Source organism: Sturnus vulgaris, chromosome 3, assembly GCF_052056855.1.
Source record: "Sturnus vulgaris isolate bStuVul1 chromosome 3, bStuVul1.hap1, whole genome shotgun sequence".
NCBI lineage: Eukaryota > Metazoa > Chordata > Aves > Passeriformes > Sturnidae > Sturnus > Sturnus vulgaris.
The window spans coordinates 99,998,925-100,017,226 of NC_142245.1; the positions used below are offsets into that span (position 1 = coordinate 99,998,925).

At 36.7% G+C, this 18,302-nt stretch overlaps 1 protein-coding gene across 1 annotated transcript; it reads left to right on the forward strand.

Annotated features, from left to right (window-relative positions):
* Nucleotides 1-6: 6 nt before the first annotated feature.
* On the forward strand, nucleotides 7-18,124 carry CPSF3 (cleavage and polyadenylation specific factor 3). The gene is made up of 18 exons (XM_014895001.2): nucleotides 7-107; nucleotides 623-686; nucleotides 1,092-1,189; nucleotides 2,125-2,253; nucleotides 3,011-3,188; nucleotides 4,770-4,859; nucleotides 5,840-5,990; nucleotides 8,226-8,401; nucleotides 8,908-9,066; nucleotides 9,822-9,968; nucleotides 10,908-11,060; nucleotides 11,468-11,576; nucleotides 12,310-12,408; nucleotides 13,442-13,536; nucleotides 14,086-14,173; nucleotides 15,137-15,206; nucleotides 15,793-15,889; nucleotides 17,919-18,124. The coding sequence occupies exons 1-18, from the start codon at nucleotides 37-39 to the stop codon at nucleotides 18,018-18,020; spliced, it is 2,076 nt and encodes a 691-aa protein (XP_014750487.1). The 5' UTR covers nucleotides 7-36; the 3' UTR covers nucleotides 18,021-18,124.
* Nucleotides 18,125-18,302: the final 178 nt, after the last annotated feature.

Consider the following 18,302-nt stretch of genomic DNA (forward strand, 5'->3'; position numbering starts at 1 on the left):
GCGCAGCGCAGGGCGGAAGGCGGCAGCAGCGGCGCCATGGCGGCCAAGCGCAAAGCCGAGGCGCTGATCCCGGCCGAGGAGAGCGACCAGCTGCTGATCCGGCCCCTGTGAGCGCCGGGGGAGCCGCCGGGCCGGGGGGCGCGGGGGGCCGCGGTGGGGCCGGGCGGCACCGGGGCGGCACCGCTGGGAGCCGCTGCCTTCCCTGGCGACGGTGCCGCTGCAGGCTCAGGGGGTTTCTTGGTAGCGCCACAAGCCTTGTTTTTGGGACAGCTTGAAGATGTTACTCCAGGCTTATTCGCCCCCATTTGTTGCTTAGGTGAACTTTAATTACACGTGTCAATACTTTGAGACTCGACTGCTCAGTAAAAAACAAAAGAGGCCAAAATAATTTACTCAAACAGGCTGTTTTTATTTCTGCTGCGTTACGTAGGGCCTCGTTTCCTTTAAGTACAGTTGTTGAGGTACTCTGGATAACTCTGGATACTCTGGTACTCTGAGCTTCAAAAGGCCGTGCAGTTGTTATATCTACGCAGAAAAATAATCCCAGTAAAAGCATCCAGTGTAGCTACATCTATGCGGTGTTGGTTGTTTCAGTCCTCATGACTTTGATATCCTTTTGCAGAGGTGCTGGTCAAGAAGTAGGAAGGTCATGCATCATTCTGGAGTTTAAAGGAAGAAAAATCATGGTAATTATTGCATGGATATATTTGTATGCCCTCTCAGTGTGGTATTTCAGGTCACCAAAGTGATCTGAAATGTTGCAGGTTAAATTCAGCCTCTGCACTCAAGTCAGACACAGTTCTAGAAAAGGCACATTTTGTACCTTTCTGGAGCAGTATAGCATGTATGATATTAGGCATCGCAGAGGCTGTGCTGTAAAATAAAACCATATCCCTGTATAGAATGTATGTGCTTCCAACCCAAACCATTCTACTTGAAATCCAATGCTAAGAGTAATGTTGAATGAAGAAAAAGCTTTTTCTGTATGATGCTAAAAGTTACCAGTCACTAATAACTATATAATAGACCAAGATGGAAGAGGGTTGTTTAATACGTTCTGTTGGAAGCTTTAACTTTCTTTCATTTTTCAGCTTGATTGTGGAATCCATCCTGGGCTGGAAGGAATGGATGCTCTTCCTTACATTGATTTGATCGATCCAGCTGAGATTGATCTCCTCCTTATTAGTCAGTAAGTGGCACCTAAAAGCAGAAATTACTTGAGGTTATGGTCTGAGCTGTGTTCACTTGTAGGTTATTAAGAAAGGCTGAAAATGTTATTTAGATGGTATGGAAAAATTCTGGTTTCCAGATTTTAAAAAAAAAAAAGTTTAAGGATCTCCATCTAGAACTAGGGACTGAATATTGAGGATTCACTTTTGACATTACAACTCTTCTCTGAGCTCACTCTGAGTTCTGTTTTATAACCTTGCCTGCCTTAACACCATTGAGATAGCTCCTGGAGTGAGTTTTTTTACAAAAAGACTGCAGGAGTGTATTGGTTATGGTTTTTGCTTTGAATTGAAAAGGTTCTTGGAGACTTTCACAAGCTTTGAATATGGTTTAATTATTGCTTAGTAGCTGAGAGATGAGGAGAGCTGTTCCTAAATGATGTAATCAGTAATAAACAGCTCTCCATAAAATTCTGAGGTTTTGTGGTATGTGTTTGCTCTACCTGCATTTCAAAAGTGGTTTCTTAAAATGGGTTAAACTAGAAGTGTGAACAAATAATTTACTTTTCAGAGATCATGTTTTATTTTGTAGTGTGAAACGTACAAAATTAGGATCGTGTTTTAGTTTCCATATATTTTTGTTGCTTACTGTCCCTGGTCCTTTACTCCCTCTAAATTTACATGGAAATTAGAAAAAGAAGATAATTCTAATACTATACATAGAATACCTTGGCAATTAATGAAGAATTTCCTGTATTAGTTTTATGTTTTCATGGTTGTGTTTCTGGTCACTAGTCTGCAGAACATAGACCATCACAGTTAACAACAAGGCTGAAAATTCTGTTTCTGGATTTTCATGACACCATGTTAGTCCAGTGAAGTAGTGAACTATAGATATATATATTAGTATTGTGTAATATGAATGTATTAATTGGATTTGTGTGTCTATTTTAAGTTTCCATTTAGATCACTGTGGGGCTTTGCCATGGTTTTTACAGAAAACAAGTTTTAAGGGACGGACATTTATGACTCATGCCACAAAAGCTATTTACAGATGGCTTCTTTCAGACTATGTTAAAGTCAGGTAAGCTAACCTGTGGGCTGTCTCTTCCTGAATTATTTCACCTATTATTTCACTTTCCAACGGGAAACTTAAGGTGAAGCTACCAAAAGTAGCTGGATGAGCTTGGGATGTTGTCATAAGTAGCAATATTATATTTAACCAGATTAGAAGTAATGAATCATCTTACTACCTCATGGATACTTTGCAGTGAATTTTAAGCTCCTAAGGATACAATTCATTTTTCAGGACAAGGACAGATTGAATATACAAAGAGTGCTCCGTTACTTACATGTTGGGGTTTTATTTCTCTCATATATTTTTGTTTTCTTGTGTTTTGTGCCTTGGCACATTATTTCATGTGGCTGCAATGGTCCTGAGCATATCTCAACTCAGCTGTTTTGAGCTTGGAACAGAAACCTGATGAACAGTCCTCTTTTAACTTGTTTGTTCTGGGCTGGTAGGAAAGGCATGGATCCATGTGATTTTTGAGGACTGTTACAAGCTAAGTTGCAGATCTCTGTCCAGGGTCGGGAATCTTACTGGTACGTTTTGGGGAATACAGAGCAGAATATTAGGTGAAAACACTCTTCTAGCATGGCCTTTCAAAAGAAAGCTACTTTAACTCTCCTTAGGTGAGCTACATTGAAGTAGCTGGACTTGATTTCTAATGTAGGAAGCATGGTGTTACTGAATGGAAATCTTAACTGGGGAAAATCCAGGAAGAGTTTTTTCCAGCTGTTCAGATGAGCTGATGTTTAACCATTTCACTTATATCCAGTAACATTTCAGCGGATGACATGCTATACACAGAAACAGACCTCGAAGAAAGCATGGACAAGATTGAGACCATCAACTTCCATGAAGTGAAAGAGGTGGCAGGAATCAAATTCTGGTGCTACCACGCAGGCCACGTTCTGGGAGCAGCCATGTTTATGATTGAAATAGCTGGCGTGAAGGTATTTTCTCTTTATTAAAAGTTGAAATCAAGCCCAAGTACTAATCTAGTCATTAATTATTATTGTTTCTTATGCCTCACTTTGGCTGGAGCTGTCCAGTAGACTTGGACTCAGGTCAAGGTGAGAAGCCCTGGCTTAGGACATGTGTTTTCTCACTGATTAAAACTGACAAGTGACACAGATCAGGTAGGATGTTTGGATTGTATGGGAGTCTGAGACGTGACTCAAGACTTGGCACCACTAAACATGTAGTTTCCCTTGCTGGTCTGATCAGAGGCAGGTGGTAGCTGAGGCAGTTGTGTGGAAGCTGCATTTTAGTAAAATCTCTGAACAGATGTTTTTTTCTGTAATTCTCATTTACTTCTGTGTCCCACGAGCTTAAATAGTATTTGTCAATTGTATCCGAGTTACATTTTTCTCATAACGCTATGCTATGTACCTAAAGTACCTAAAGAAATAAGATTATTATTAATTTTAGGCACAGAGGGATTAAGTAAATCATATAATCACAAGCAGCATTGTGCCAAAACCAGATACTTGAAACACATCTCATGAATTGGAGTTGAGCAGGATAATCACTGTCCAAGGAAAGTTTCACACAGCCCTGCTGAAGAGGGAAGAGAGAAGGTGGTTCTGAGGCTTGCTGCCAGTAGGAGTTTGTTCATGATTTATGATTGAGAATTATGAGAGCTTTAACTAAAAATCCTAGAAATATAACTGAATTTACAACGATCACACTAAAATTTAGATCTCTTAATGTTTCTTTTTTGTTTATTTGTTTTCTGATTGAGGCAAGATGAAGATGATTTCCCTCTTACTGTGCATGACTCAAATAGATTGGGTTTTAATATCATTATTTTCATTAATTCCCTGTGATAGTAGGTTATGTGGCAGACCAGATGCCTGCTGTCACTGACTGTGTGTTCTTACTCACATTTTCATCAATTGAATTATTGTTAAATAAAAAAATGTCAGTTTTGAGACCCATCAGTTTGGGTGCAGAGAGTTGCATTCCACCCTGCAGTTAAGAATCCATTAAAAATTACTTCTTAGTGTAATGGGGAACATGATTATTCCATTTGGAAAATCAATTAGATTACAAGCTCTTTTTTAGTATCAGAAAATATTAAAAGAATTTTTAATAAATAATTTTATTGGATTATTCATTATATTTGTATTTTGGTATGTAAATGCAGTTTGATCTTCGATTTACTTCTTCTTAGGAGTTGCTGTATTTTATGTTATATCTATTTTTACTTCTTTGTGGTCAGTGCAAGTATGCAGAAGGCTGAAAAATGGCACCTTGATATCTGAAATGAAAAATAATAACTTAATTGCTTACCTGGTTTTGTTGGAATTATGGTACTGCTTGAAAAACCTTTACTATTGAGCTTTAAATACTTGTATTGTAGTACTGTTGACCTAATATTGTAATTGCTGCTCACATAAGAAGAGTCTTATTTAAAGTACAGCTGACCTTTTTATCAAAAATTCATTAAAACCATCTTTGCACAGCTTTTTAAAGGCTGCTGACTGGTAGAACCTGTAACCAGAGCACCTGCTTCTCTTTGTCTCCAACAGCTGTTATATACAGGTGATTTCTCAAGGCAGGAAGACAGACACCTGATGGCAGCTGAGATTCCCAATATCAAACCCGATATTCTTATAATTGTGAGTTTTGCCAAATGATGTCTTTCTGTTAGTGATTAATTATTGATTAGGGCTGGGAATTAATTAAAGCCAAAATGGAATGACAAAGACAGTGGAGATTTAGTGGTAGTGATTTGTGTTAAATATCCAAAATACTTAGATGTTCAGAGCTCTGGCATTGCTTCCCATTGTATTGAAAAGTCTAATTATAATTTTATAATTTTTCTGATGAAGTTCCTTAAGGCTCTAGACAACCTTTCTGAGATGGGAGATTTATTTGATTTTGATTTGTGTTATACTAACCCAAATTTAACCAGATGTGTCTTTTAGTAGATCCTAGCCTACTTCCAGATATGTTAAGAATTTGTCCTCAGTGGAGATGCCCTGAGTGCTATTCCATATTTTTGTTTTGTTTTCTGAATGAAATTATTTTATTCTGAATCCATGCTTGGAAAACAACAACTCAAGGCAAACTTTATATGTAATGGTTTCAGCTAGAAACAAACACTGAGAACTTTCAAAATTATTTCATTTACTGTGTCCCTTCTAGCTGTTCTCTGTAATTGATAATCTAAGTCACATCAAAATCTTATATTTTGTGTAATTCCTGTATTTTAAGTCTGAGGTTAAACCATGGTGCATGTACCACTATGGGCCCTGTCAGTGTGATCATCAAAGCACTGGCAGCATTTCCAGTTAGGAAAATAAATGTGTAAAGAAGCATTGAAATTATTATGTTCAACTTCTTTAGTGCTAACAGGATCTCTCTGTCTAAATTGCTTGGAAGGATTTGAGAGAGGGGAAGGTTTCATTATTTGCCTTGGTGGGGTGGTTTTGGGAACTTGGAGTGGTTTTGACTTTTCTCTCTCTTTGACCTCTCTCCCTCCTCTCCCCAACATGTTAACACCAGTATCTTTATCTGTTTTTTTTGTTGGCTTCAGAGAAGATCAGGAATTATTCTCTGTGTCAGCCCTTTCAGAACTGTGTCTCTCCATTTGCAGGAATCCACGTATGGCACTCACATTCACGAGAAGAGGGAAGAGCGGGAGGCGAGATTCTGCAACACCGTTCACGACATCGTGAACAGGGGGGGCCGAGGCCTCATCCCTGTGTTTGCCCTGGGTCGGGCTCAAGAACTGCTCCTAATCTTAGGTATGTACCTTCCCAGCTCCTCTCCATGGAAAGGCACATAAAGGGATTTAGAATGTTTTCAGATGTCATAATTCCTTGAACAACTCTTCAACCATTTTACAGTGTGTTATTTACCTGATAATTTAATATATAATGCATGTTTGTTCAAATGCAAAACGTCCAGTAAACCAACCAGCAGTCTGCTTTGTGAAGTAGGATAGGAGACCTAGAAAAGAAGAGATGAGAGTGTGGTAATATGTGCTTGGCTTTAGAATCTTTTTGAATCAGGATTTCAGCAATTAGGGACAGTTATTACAAATAGAAAAATAACCAGTTGCAACAACAACTGTTTTACTTAAACTGTACTTCTAAAAAAAGGGGTATATTTTCTTTCAAAGTTCTACTATTTTTGTGTTTTAATTCACAAACTTGTATGAAAAAAACTATAGGAAAAGCTTAGAAGAGCATAGAAGACACTTCTAACACTTCTGAAGTACTAATAATAATGAAAAGTAAATTAGACTTTTGAACAAAAATTAGTGAGAATTAACCATGAACATAACAAGTTACTTCACAGGAAATAGATAGTCGTTACAAGGTACTTCAGAAAAAAACAGTTTTTAAGTTAATTATTCTCAGGCCTCTTCGCCTCTTTTTAGCACATTCAATTTGTCCTATGTTACGTGATTTTTTCACTAGTCTTTCTGCTCATTCAAAGGCTGGCCAGATCAAAAGATAATTATCTCAAGCTTAAAATACTTATATTTAGGGGTGTTGAATATGAAGTGTTCTCTAAATTACTGGAAATTTTTCTCACTTTTCATTTCAGTTTAGCTCCGTATTAGAAACTAGTTTGTTTTCAAAATGTCTTACTAGTCTATTCAAATGTTAACAAGAAATTCAGATCTATGCATGGGGTAGTATTTGATGTAGAATTATTTACTATTTATCACTGATTGATAGGGTTTTTTAATTTATAGAGAACATAACTGAACATCTTCAACCTTGTGTAGCCATTAGGTTGTAATTTGTTTGCCTCTCTTTGTGGTGTGTAGATATTAAAGTGAGTTTTTTCTAAAGATAAGCTTGAAAATATATCTAGGAGAGCTAGACATGCAATTGGATGCTTAATTAGGTAGAAAATGCAATTGCATCTTACATGCCTACACAGTTGAGCCTGCAGGCTTCTGTGTTTATTTTTCTTTCTGTAACTGTATGACAAAAATAAAATACTGTGTTACGGTGTAGAAAATTATGATGATGAATTCAGTTTGTGACTGGTTATCTTTTACTGACTGTTTCCACCTTCCACCTGAGCTTATTAAGGTAGCTGTGTCAGTGAGCCTCTCTGAAATGTTGTGAGAAGCTTTGCCTGCAAATCAGAAATGTTAGGTAAAAGCACATTGTAATGTCATTGTAAATGCACCAATAAAGCCAACAGAGTGTACCTCTATTTTTGGACGATTGTGCCTCAGTTGTGCAACATAAATATCTTTCAGACTAGCAGGACTGTATCCAAATGGGAAAATTGATAAGTTACATTTGTACAGCTGCATTCAGTTCTTTATGTTTAGGAAAGGTTATGGCTACTGTCATTAATGATAAAATAAGTTGTGATTAATGAAGGCTTTTTCCTTGTTTTTGTTCCAGTGGGGCTTGTAAAATATAACTGTTGGTGCTATACAGAAAGTCAGGCTTGATAATCGAGTGATTCCTTCTCACCTTGAACTCCATGGACTTGCTTTACAGACATAGAGTGAATTCTCACAAATCTGTGTGCAGATTCTCTTGCTCTTAGATGTATAATTAATATTTGACAGGGACATTTTAGCTTTATTTTAGGTGTTGTCATAAATGTAGAGTTATTGCAGTGTAGTATCATGTATACTTTATACCTTGTCGCTGAAGGTGGTGATTGATTGAAATTTGACCTTCCAAAAATATCTAAAGTTCACCTTTGTCATGTTTGTTTGCCTGTTTGCTTGTTTGTTCTGGTTGTATACAGTTCTAGCTGGTGACTGTTTTAGAAAAGCAGATGAAAGCAAACAGGCTGTGATGGTGATTTTCTGTACTAAAAATGAAAAAGTCCACTGGTAAATCTGTTTTACAAGAGTTACTAATGTTTCTGGGAAGCACACACTTTATAAATAATCCTGCAGATGGAATTTTGTGTTTTGTTGTTTGATGAGTGGGTTTTTTGAGGTTTTTTGTTTTGTTTTGTTATTTTTTATTATTTTGTTTGTTTTGGATTTTTAGATGAGTACTGGCAGAATCATCCTGAACTCCATGATATCCCCATATACTATGCCTCCTCTTTGGCAAAGAAATGTATGGCAGTTTATCAGACATACGTCAATGCCATGAATGACAAAATCCGCAAGCAAATTAACATCAACAATCCTTTTGTTTTCAAGCATATTAGTAATCTGAAGGTAAGCTTGAGATTCTTAAAAAAGGTGAACATAACAGAAGAGCTCATATTTGCTGAATAGTTTGCATGTTGAATATCCTGATATCACAGAATATTCTGATTTAGAAGGGACCCACAAGGATCATGGAGTCCAACTCTGAAGTGAAGGGCCCCTCCAGGGATTGAACCCCCAACCTTGGTGTGTCTTTAGCACCATGCTCTAATCAGCTGAGCCAATCAATATCCTTAATATCTTACAGATTGATTAGGACCAGGCTTATATCTGAGTTATCTGCTGTCCCAGTGCTTAGAGGGAAGCTTATGCCCCAACATTTTTTCCACTATAGATCCCCGTGCTTCCAGTTTACTCCGTGTGGGTATCAGTAAGAGGAATTTTCTGCAAAGGACACTTTTTGGGGTATAATCTGTGAACACAGGGCCCTTTTTGTACATTGTTCAGGGGTGCAGCTGGGCTGTCCTTCATGTAACCAAGTTGTGGTAACTGGTATTCTCACTGTGTCTTTCTAGAGTATGGATCACTTTGATGACATTGGCCCAAGTGTTGTCATGGCTTCCCCAGGGATGATGCAGAGTGGCTTATCCAGGGAGTTGTTTGAGAGCTGGTGCACAGATAAGAGAAATGGAGTCATTATTGCAGGGTACTGCGTTGAAGGAACTCTTGCTAAGGTGAGTTGCTAATGCACCACAACCTCTTAGTAACAGGTAGCATTCATATTAGGTTTTAAAAGAATTGGTCAATAGCAAGTCTTTATTTGATTTACTGAGATTGCTGTCAGGTATGTATGAGTACGTAGTCAAAACTGATTGCTTTTGGCTAATACTAATGAAAAGTACAGAAAATTTGCATGTGGTCATTTCCAGTAATGTTATATAGAATAACCTTTTATAGGAGCAGTGACCTTGTAATGGTCAGTAGTAATGCTTAGTATTTTAGACCTCTCCACTGCATACTTTTTCAAGAAGGTAGCCCTAATCCTGATTCTAGAGAAGCTGATACTAAGTCCAACACTACTTATATATCATAGACCAGGCTGCCTTGTGCACCTTGTGCCACTGACCATCTGTAGGGAATGAAATCCCTCCAAATTCCAGCACCTAAGGGCAACCACATCATCTAATTTTACCTTTAGAGGTAAAAATCACACACATATTACTGTTTTGATACAAGTTAGAGAGATTTATCTGGAAGAAGAATGAAGCCACAGACCTGCTGAGGATGCACAAAATGAAATAGTGTGTTGTGCATGCATTTTTCATGTGGGAGTGTTCTGGGAAATTTGAGAGACTTTTTTTTTACTGCTTCACATTTAATGAAGTGACTGCCACTATTATTTCATTGATTTTTGAAACTTAAAGCATTAGTTACACGGTGTGTATAGGAGGCTTTACTTTTTTTAATTAAGGTGCTTTTTATTTTCTAGCACATCATGTCTGAACCTGAAGAGATCACAACTATGTCAGGGCAAAAACTCCCACTGAAGATGTCTGTGGATTATATTTCTTTCTCTGCTCACACAGATTATCAACAAACAAGTGAATTTATCCGGGCTCTGAAACCTCCACATGTGGTCAGTATCCATGCTGCCCATTTCTCCAGAGTGGGATTCATCAAACCAGCTCGCAGCCTTGAGTCAAGGCAGAGACTGGTGTCTAGCAGTAGCCAGCATCCCTGTGCTTTGCATAATTAAAGGTGGAGATTTAAATGATTTTTTTGTCAAGTTACCTTAGCAAAGTGAAAATCAACTTGTTCTTGAGTGTCTGCATGTGGGATCCCTGGGGATGACTTTCCAGACAATGGTGTAGATCCACAATCTGTGTCAGCAGTGTTTTGAGCAAGCAAGATGCAGTATGGGACAACATTAGGTTGGGGATGCTGGTATTGGAATAATTCACTGGAATTGGCCCTGGAATAAATAAGAAAACATTGATTAAAGGTATATACAGACAGCAAAAGACAAAGGCTGCGCTTGGAGGGGGGCAAAATGAGCAAATCATGGGAAGAAGGACCAGAATATGAAGATGGGGACTAGGATCTGAAGCTGGTGTTGAAACAGTGTGCAAGCACAGATAAGAAAGAAAAAAAGTCATCACAGAAGAGAATTAACTTGGCAAAGAAAATTGTGAACTGTGAAGCATCTTCTCTGAATTGCATGTTTATTATGTTTATAATTACACACAGATGCAAAAATATAAAGCTAACTGAAATTAATACTTCCTTTTCATAATGCAGCAATATATTTGAGTGTGAAAACTTAAATGGGATCTCTGTTATGCACTCTGCTTGGTAGTATGGATTTTTCAACTAATACTCAGGGTTGTGAAATCCTACCCTTTGAATAATGCAGAGAATTCAGACACAGAACTGTAATTGAGCTCATGTTTCCTATACTGTGACCTCATGGAATTGCATGAGATAGAATATGGCAGTTTTCTTGGATAATTTGCTTACTAAACATGTCTGGTTTGACAAATAATTTCTGCTAAAAGGAAAACTTGCTTTTTTATAGATTTTAGTTCATGGTGAGCAGAACGAAATGGCCAGATTGAAAGCAGCATTGATACGGGAGTATGAGGATAATGATGAAGTTCATATAGAAGTTCATAATCCTAGGAATACTGAAGCTGTGACATTAAACTTCAGAGGAGAAAAGCTTGCCAAGGTATGAAATCAATGTTTTCTTATACGTAGAACAATAATTTCTTGTGGTATAAAATCTATATGTTATTTTCCTAGCTCCTATTTTTAATTGATTTCAAATTACATGTTTTCCAGAGTCTTAAAGTATGCGAATGTTTTGTGTTTAATTGTATTTGGGGTTTGGTTCTAGGCTTTTTATTTTGAGGGTTTTTTTTTTTGTTATTGTTTTCGGTTTTTCTTTGGTTTTTCACTCTTACAAACTTTTCTTGTGTTATGTCTCAGAAAGTTTCTAGGTTACTCTGACCTTTGTTTTCAGAGTTAATTTTACACTCTGATTTTTCTGAGAGAACTGTATTTCATCTCCATAATTACTTGAAACTGAATGCTTCAGATTGCCTTGTTGCACTATATGTGTTTTTTTCTCTCCAGGTGATGGGATCTTTAGCAGATAAGAAACCAGAGCAAGGACAGAGGATTTCTGGAATCCTAGTTAAAAGAAATTTTAACTATCACATCCTTTCTCCATGTGACCTCTCCAGTAAGTATAGACAGTGATGCAATCAGTGGGTAATTGAAACTTACTGTGTCATTAAAACACTTATAATTTCGTTTTTTTTTTCCTGCAGTTTCGTGTTTCATAAGCAATTAGTGAACATCTTAGTTTTATTTCTTATTTGCCATAAGTTCTGAACCATTGTAGTGAAGACGAAAGGTATTTAACTCATTGTTCAATCAAATTTTAAATCTTTGCTTTCTCTAACAGAAAAGAAGCAAAATTCCATTCCCCTTCTGGTTACTTAAAACCTTTTCCTCTGCAAGAATATGCATAAAACATTACAGTGAGAACCATAAAACACTCCAATCAATAGTCCTATCATTTTCTAAAATGTTGTTAGTTTTTAGTGTAAAAAGCTACAGAACAGAGAAAATACTTGTGTAGTCCTCTTATGCTTTTTATTACTCAGAGAACTGATCTATTCTCAGAATAGAGGAGGAATTAAATCTAAGGTTAGAAGGGCTTGGGGGAAAGCAGTTCTGCTGTCCTAGTTCATTGTTAGTCTCTAATAGGCAGGATAATAAAACAAGCACAACCACAAATATATTATTTATCTTCTAATAGGTGTTCCACCTTCCTCTTTATAAATTGCCCTTTTCAGCCTTCTTGTTTTAAATGTATCAATGCCATTATTTGTCTATAATGGCAATTCTGCTTATTAGGAAGTGAATTCAGAGGGCTCATTTTTAACATGTACTTTTTAAAATGGTTTCAGATTACACGGACTTGGCGATGAGCACAGTGACACAGACACAAGCCATTCCCTACACAGGCCCTTTCAATCTGCTTTGTTACCAGCTGCAGAAACTCACCGGTGTGTACTTGGGAGAACATGGTTGTGATTTACACTGGACAGCTTTTAAAACAACTTCCTGTCTTCAGAGGTCTTTTGAGTGAAGATTTCTTTGTATTTACAGCTTTCATTAGACTGTGCAGCTTCCTCCAGATCCAGTTCATGAGTGTGACACAGCTTTGGGGGGGGGATTTTACTGTATTCGTATTATAAAGTGATGAGCATATAGCAATATAGAGCATAGGCTGATTTCTGTCTCTGTCAGCCCCCAAAGTGAGTGCTCTGGCCGCACTGATGGAAACTTTATTAATTGATCTTTTATCTCTAGCCCCAAATGGAATGGCTAATGCCATCCAATTAATCAAAACAAGAGCTCTGACCTCCTTTGTGACAGACAGCCTCTTCTGTGCCTCCCCAAGAGGCACGAATTGGCTTTTCCTGGATGAGAAGCCATTTAAACCTGACACTAGGATGATCCCCTGTGCCTCTCTCTGGCTTTCTCAGGGGTTGGGGGCAGCTCCTGTCCTAGGTACATACACCGTGCAGATTCCTTTCCCAGATTTAAGGATCAGAATTTTTTAAATTCCCTAGTGTCAGAATCTAATTCATGTCACTAGTGAAGAGAAAACCTATATTCAGTTGAGGTTCACACAAGTGCTTTTCATTTAAGCTCTATGCTTATATGAGCAATGGATTATCCTTTAAGGGTGTAAGAGCTGGTTACTTCTGCAAATGGAGCAGAATTAACTACATTTCTCATGTATTGTCTTTTTTGTTGGTGTACTCAGTGTACTAAGCTAGTCAAATACGAGCATTCAAACCAAAAATGGGCAGTATTAACTAATAAAAACCCCCCAAACAATCCAGAACAAAGAAAATAATATTGGCAGGTAAGGGAAGAGAGTATGGGTTCCATTTTGTGAGCTACTCTGAGTAGTTGTGATAACAGACCACCCCTCTTATTCTTAAACTGACCTATTTTCTTATGCAAATGAAGTTTGCCTTGCTTCCAGTATAATTTCATTATTGCTAACCATTTGTTGTCACTTCTTAGGTGATGTAGAAGAAATAGAAATCCAACAAAAACCAGCCCTGAAGGTTTTCAAAAATATTACTGTGATCCAGGAACCAGGCATGGTAGTCCTTGAGGTGGGCATTGGTGAGGGAGAAAGAAGTATTTTGTTCTTCAGTTTCTTCAAAATAATGTCATAGAGATGCCATGCAGAATTCAATGTTTTAAGGAGTTTTCTGTTGTATGACAAGTAGAGCAAAGGCTAAAACAAAGTTCCCCTTGAACTGTGGTCCTGTGTGGATGTGTGTTACTTGATTTATCCAGTGCCAGTTGGGTTTTTTCCTGTATTTCGTGAGTATGATGGCAGATTTAGTGCCCTTTTTTCATTTGGCAGATAGTAATTGGAAATGACATCAAATGGTGTTCTTCCTCCCCCAAAAAGTTGAGGTAATTAATTATGTTGTAAATGTGATCAGAAACAATCAAAAGCTTGAATTTTCATGGGAAGTTATGGAGTACACCCAGTTAAAAGTAGCTAATAAGTTGGTGTGAAATGTGTGACCGTCGTTTGAAGCTGGAATTCAGAGAAAAGCAAAAAGGAGAATGCAGTTAATGTTATATTGTCTTTATGCTGCATTATTCACTCAGTCTAAATAATTAATTTCTTTTTTTTTTTTTTCTTCTAGTGGGTGGCAAATCCTGCTAATGATATGTATGCAGACACTGTGACAACAGTGATACTGGAAGTTCAGTCAAATCCCAAAATACAGAAAGGTATGTTTAGTGTATGCTTATTTAACTGAGGCATTTCTCCATATTTTTTAACGTCAAGCTTAGAGCGAAATAATGTCTTCCTATAGATAGCCTTGCCTTATGGAACTTACTGGGGAGTAAAATTTGCCACTTAAAAGCAGAATTACAACTTGGTCTTCATTATTTGTGACACGTTCATTTGCTGAAACTTTCTCTTACATGGCAGCCAATAACTGACTGTGGAAAACATGGCCGTATTTTAAATAAGTTTTAAATCTCATACAAAAAAAATTTAGAGTGATTAAGTTTGTATGGCCCAACCCAGGCCATTTAATCATTCTATATGTACAAATAGGTGTTTATTTTCACAGGATTAGCCCTCTTGTCTTTTTATTATATATTTTAACAAGTTTGTATAATAGCAGTCAGTGTTCCTTAGGTGTTTAGTCCCATATCTGACTCAATGCATTTGTTAAAAATCCTTTCACCTGAGTTTATAAATTCCCATAACAGTTCTTACTTTGTCTGGGGGTAAAGATTTTCCAGTCACCTTCACTCGAACAAATTCAGAGTGTAATTTTCTGGTGTTGGTTGTGATAATTTTCACTATATAAGCCCTTTTGGCCATGTCCTCATGTCTATAAACAATTGACAAAAGTAGATTATTTTTTCTATTAAGTAAAGGACATGTGAGATGTAATGAGTGTTAACAATAAATAGGAGAAGTAAAAAGTCAGAATGTGAATTGTGAAATCTTTTATTTTAAAATATGATAAGTACAGGAATATATAATGGAATGTATGTATTTCCTTGACTCTCATCTTTTTAAAAATACATTTTTAAATAAATTATTTAAACATACATCTTTTATTTAATTTATGGATTTTTTTTCTCCAGGAAAGTCAGTTTGTAAAAAGCATCTATCAGTTAGCCATTTTTCCCTCCCAGTAAATCTCTTTGAAAGTAATTTCTTTTTCTTTTCAGCTGCAGTAAGTAAGATTTCAAAAAAAATAGATATGGATGTGTATAGGAAGAGAATGGAGATCATGCTTCAGTAAGTTGGCATATATTTTTCTAAAGGAAAAACAGCAATTAATCATGTAACTAGATGAATAGTCTTAGTATAAAAGGGTTTAAAGATAGTTATGTAAAAATACTTCATGAATATTTACTTCAGTCTAATTTCTGTGAAGGCCAGGAATTAAGTAAAGAAAGAGGTACAGTAAAAAGTTCTCAGCATCATTAAAATTTTGAATACAAGGCCCAGTTTTATTTTCCATAAACAGATTTTTAAGTTCCCTCCAAAAGTTATGCTACAAATGGTTAATAAAAACAACTTTAGATCCCATCTATTTTAAAACTTACTCTGATGTATATTCTGTTATTTGTGTAGAAATCTTGCCTCTTTTGAAATCAAAGGAATCCTTCCCTTTGTTGATGATGAGATTATTTTGGTAAAATACTTACTGTTATTTGATAACCTCTATCACAATAAAGATTTATATTTTTAATTACATTGGGGTGAGTTAAATAATTGTTGCTGAAAGGTGATACTCACCTGACAAAGTGACCCCAGGGTTAACAGGAAAACCGAAGTTTGCTGTTTGGCCATACCTCACGCTCATGGGTCTTTGCTTTAGGGATATGTTTGGAGAGGACTGTGTGAGTTCCAAAGATGACTCTGTCCTGTGCATCACAGTGGATGGAAAGACTGCCAACCTTTCCCTGGACACTCGGGTATGTAAAGCAAAGCACTTTTGTGTGTGCCATGTTCAGCAGTCTCCTGTCTGGCACACAGAGCTGCCTACACTGTCATGTACTCATTTGCTAAGGAAATGCAGTTGGTATCAAAACAGAGAGTGTTCTTAATTAAAAAATGCTAGCAATGTTTATGCAACAATTGCAGTACATTTGGAAAAAACCCCAGTATTTTTCAGCAGCTCAGTTGTATGAAAAAATGAATAAAGAAAGATTGTAGAAGAGAAACTGAGTTAACCCACAATTTTTTGTTAATGCTTTTAAGCATAGCTCTGGTCTGAATTAGTTACAGGGTAGGAATGCTGTTAATAATTTTTTGTCTTTTTTTTTGTCATCCTTTTGGAGCTAAATTGAAAGCCTGAAATAGTCTCAAAAATAAATACTTTATTTACTAGCCTGGTCTAGAATTGAATGTCATGCATGTTAGAAAGGTACTTTAAGAAGCCATCACGGCAGGTTATTTGAATAATGTAAAACTGTAAAGAATGGTTAAAGCCATGTCCTTCATAATCTTAAGCATTTTAACATGTTGACTTTCAGCCATTACTAATAACATATTAAACACAGCTTGTGTATTGCCTCTATAATAATAATAATATATTATTATTATTATATTATCATAGTAATAATACAATGTAAATTCATTTTATGGAGTAGCTCTCATGCTCTCCTTAAGGTGTCACAACAAATATTTTAAGTGTTCTACAAACCCAGAAAAAAAGGTCCTCTGGCAAAAATTTGTTACCTATTGAAACAAAACAAGGGAATGTTAATTACCTTAAGATAATAGTGAGTTACAGTGGTTAACACAAAACTTGTGCTATCTCTTTTCAATTCTTTAATAAACATTGCTACATTTCAGTTTGTACATAGTACAAAAAAATACAGGACTGGTGAAAGAACTCTTGAAATAAAGAAAAAAGTAACTAGACTGGAAAATAATGCATACTGCTTAATCAAGAAGTTTGATTTCATTTTTATAATATGTCATTACTGTTAAAAGTCTTGTGTACTGACAGAAACCCCAATGGCAGTTCAGTTACAACAGGGTGTATCTTTGCAGTACTTACTGTACAGTCTGTGTTGGCAATGGCAAGCTTATGCCATTGTGAACCAGATTTTACAAGGCAGATCTTCTGTCCTTCTTCACGTGTATATGTATCTTATAAAACTTTATTGGCTTTAAAACAAAAAGCTTTTTCATTTAGATCTGACGGTGGGATATGTGGATTTATTTTATCCATGTTAACACAGGGCTCTCACAGTTAACATGATTTTAATAACATTGCTAGGTAATATTAAATACATATTTGCTGTTTCAAGAGCCTTTTTCCTCCCCCCAGACCTTTATGGTTGGAAAGAGTTACTTGTTCAGAAGAGTAACAAGCCAATACTGAATTAAAGGAGGTGTAGTCTTAGAGTTTAGAAAGGCCACAGGACCAAGAACAGTATTACTACTCAAATGCTGCCCTTTGTTTCTGAGGTACAAGAATCAGGAATGTAGAGTAAGTTTCATGTCTGGGGTGGGCTTCTTTCTCTAGGAAAATTCGTTTTAGTAAAAAATAAATTTATTTGGATATTTTTGTGTAAATATCATCGTGTGTGATGAGAGCGTAAGTGTGGTGCCTGTACCTCTAGTGACTGCATGTGTTTTGCAGTGTTAACCAAGTACAATGTGAGTGCATTGACAGATAAAACCAAATCTCCAGGAACTGAATTTTGTGTGATTTTATTTGAATTGAATGTAATCCGCAAAACTTAATGCATTTTACATAGCTGTTCTGAGCATAAGACTCAAAATTAAGCTTCTTGTTCCTCGGCAGGACTTGCTTAAGTCCTCTCTGAACTCCTGTACATGCTGGCAGAGCACTGAAAAACATAGAGTGCTGCTCTTGATCATTTCCATGACTACTTTTTCCTTTCCCCTTATGAGCATTCTCTGTGTGCTGAAAGGGAGCATAAAGTGCCAGTGGTTGTAACATCCTTATCCTTCTCTTTCTGTTCCCAGACAGTTGACTGTGAGCCAGGAAGTGAAGATGATGAATCCCTTCGTGAAATGGTGGAACTAGCAGCACAGAGGCTTTATGATGCCCTCAGCCCTGTATACTGACCTCTGTAGATACCTAGGATGTCTAAAAAAAAAATCTTTTAAATTTAAATTTATTTGGGCTATTTTTTATGAGTAAATAAATTTTTTTTCCTGAGGAAGTCAAAGGTTTCAGTTCTGTAAATGTGAAAGTGCTGAGTTATTTCACATGGTGGATCAGCAACCTCATAACAACTGTATGTGTGTATATAGATGCAATTAACTCAAGCAAAGTGTGCATATGTTCTCCTATGTGCACACGTAAGAAATAATTCTTAACCTGATACAGCATTACAAAGATTAAAT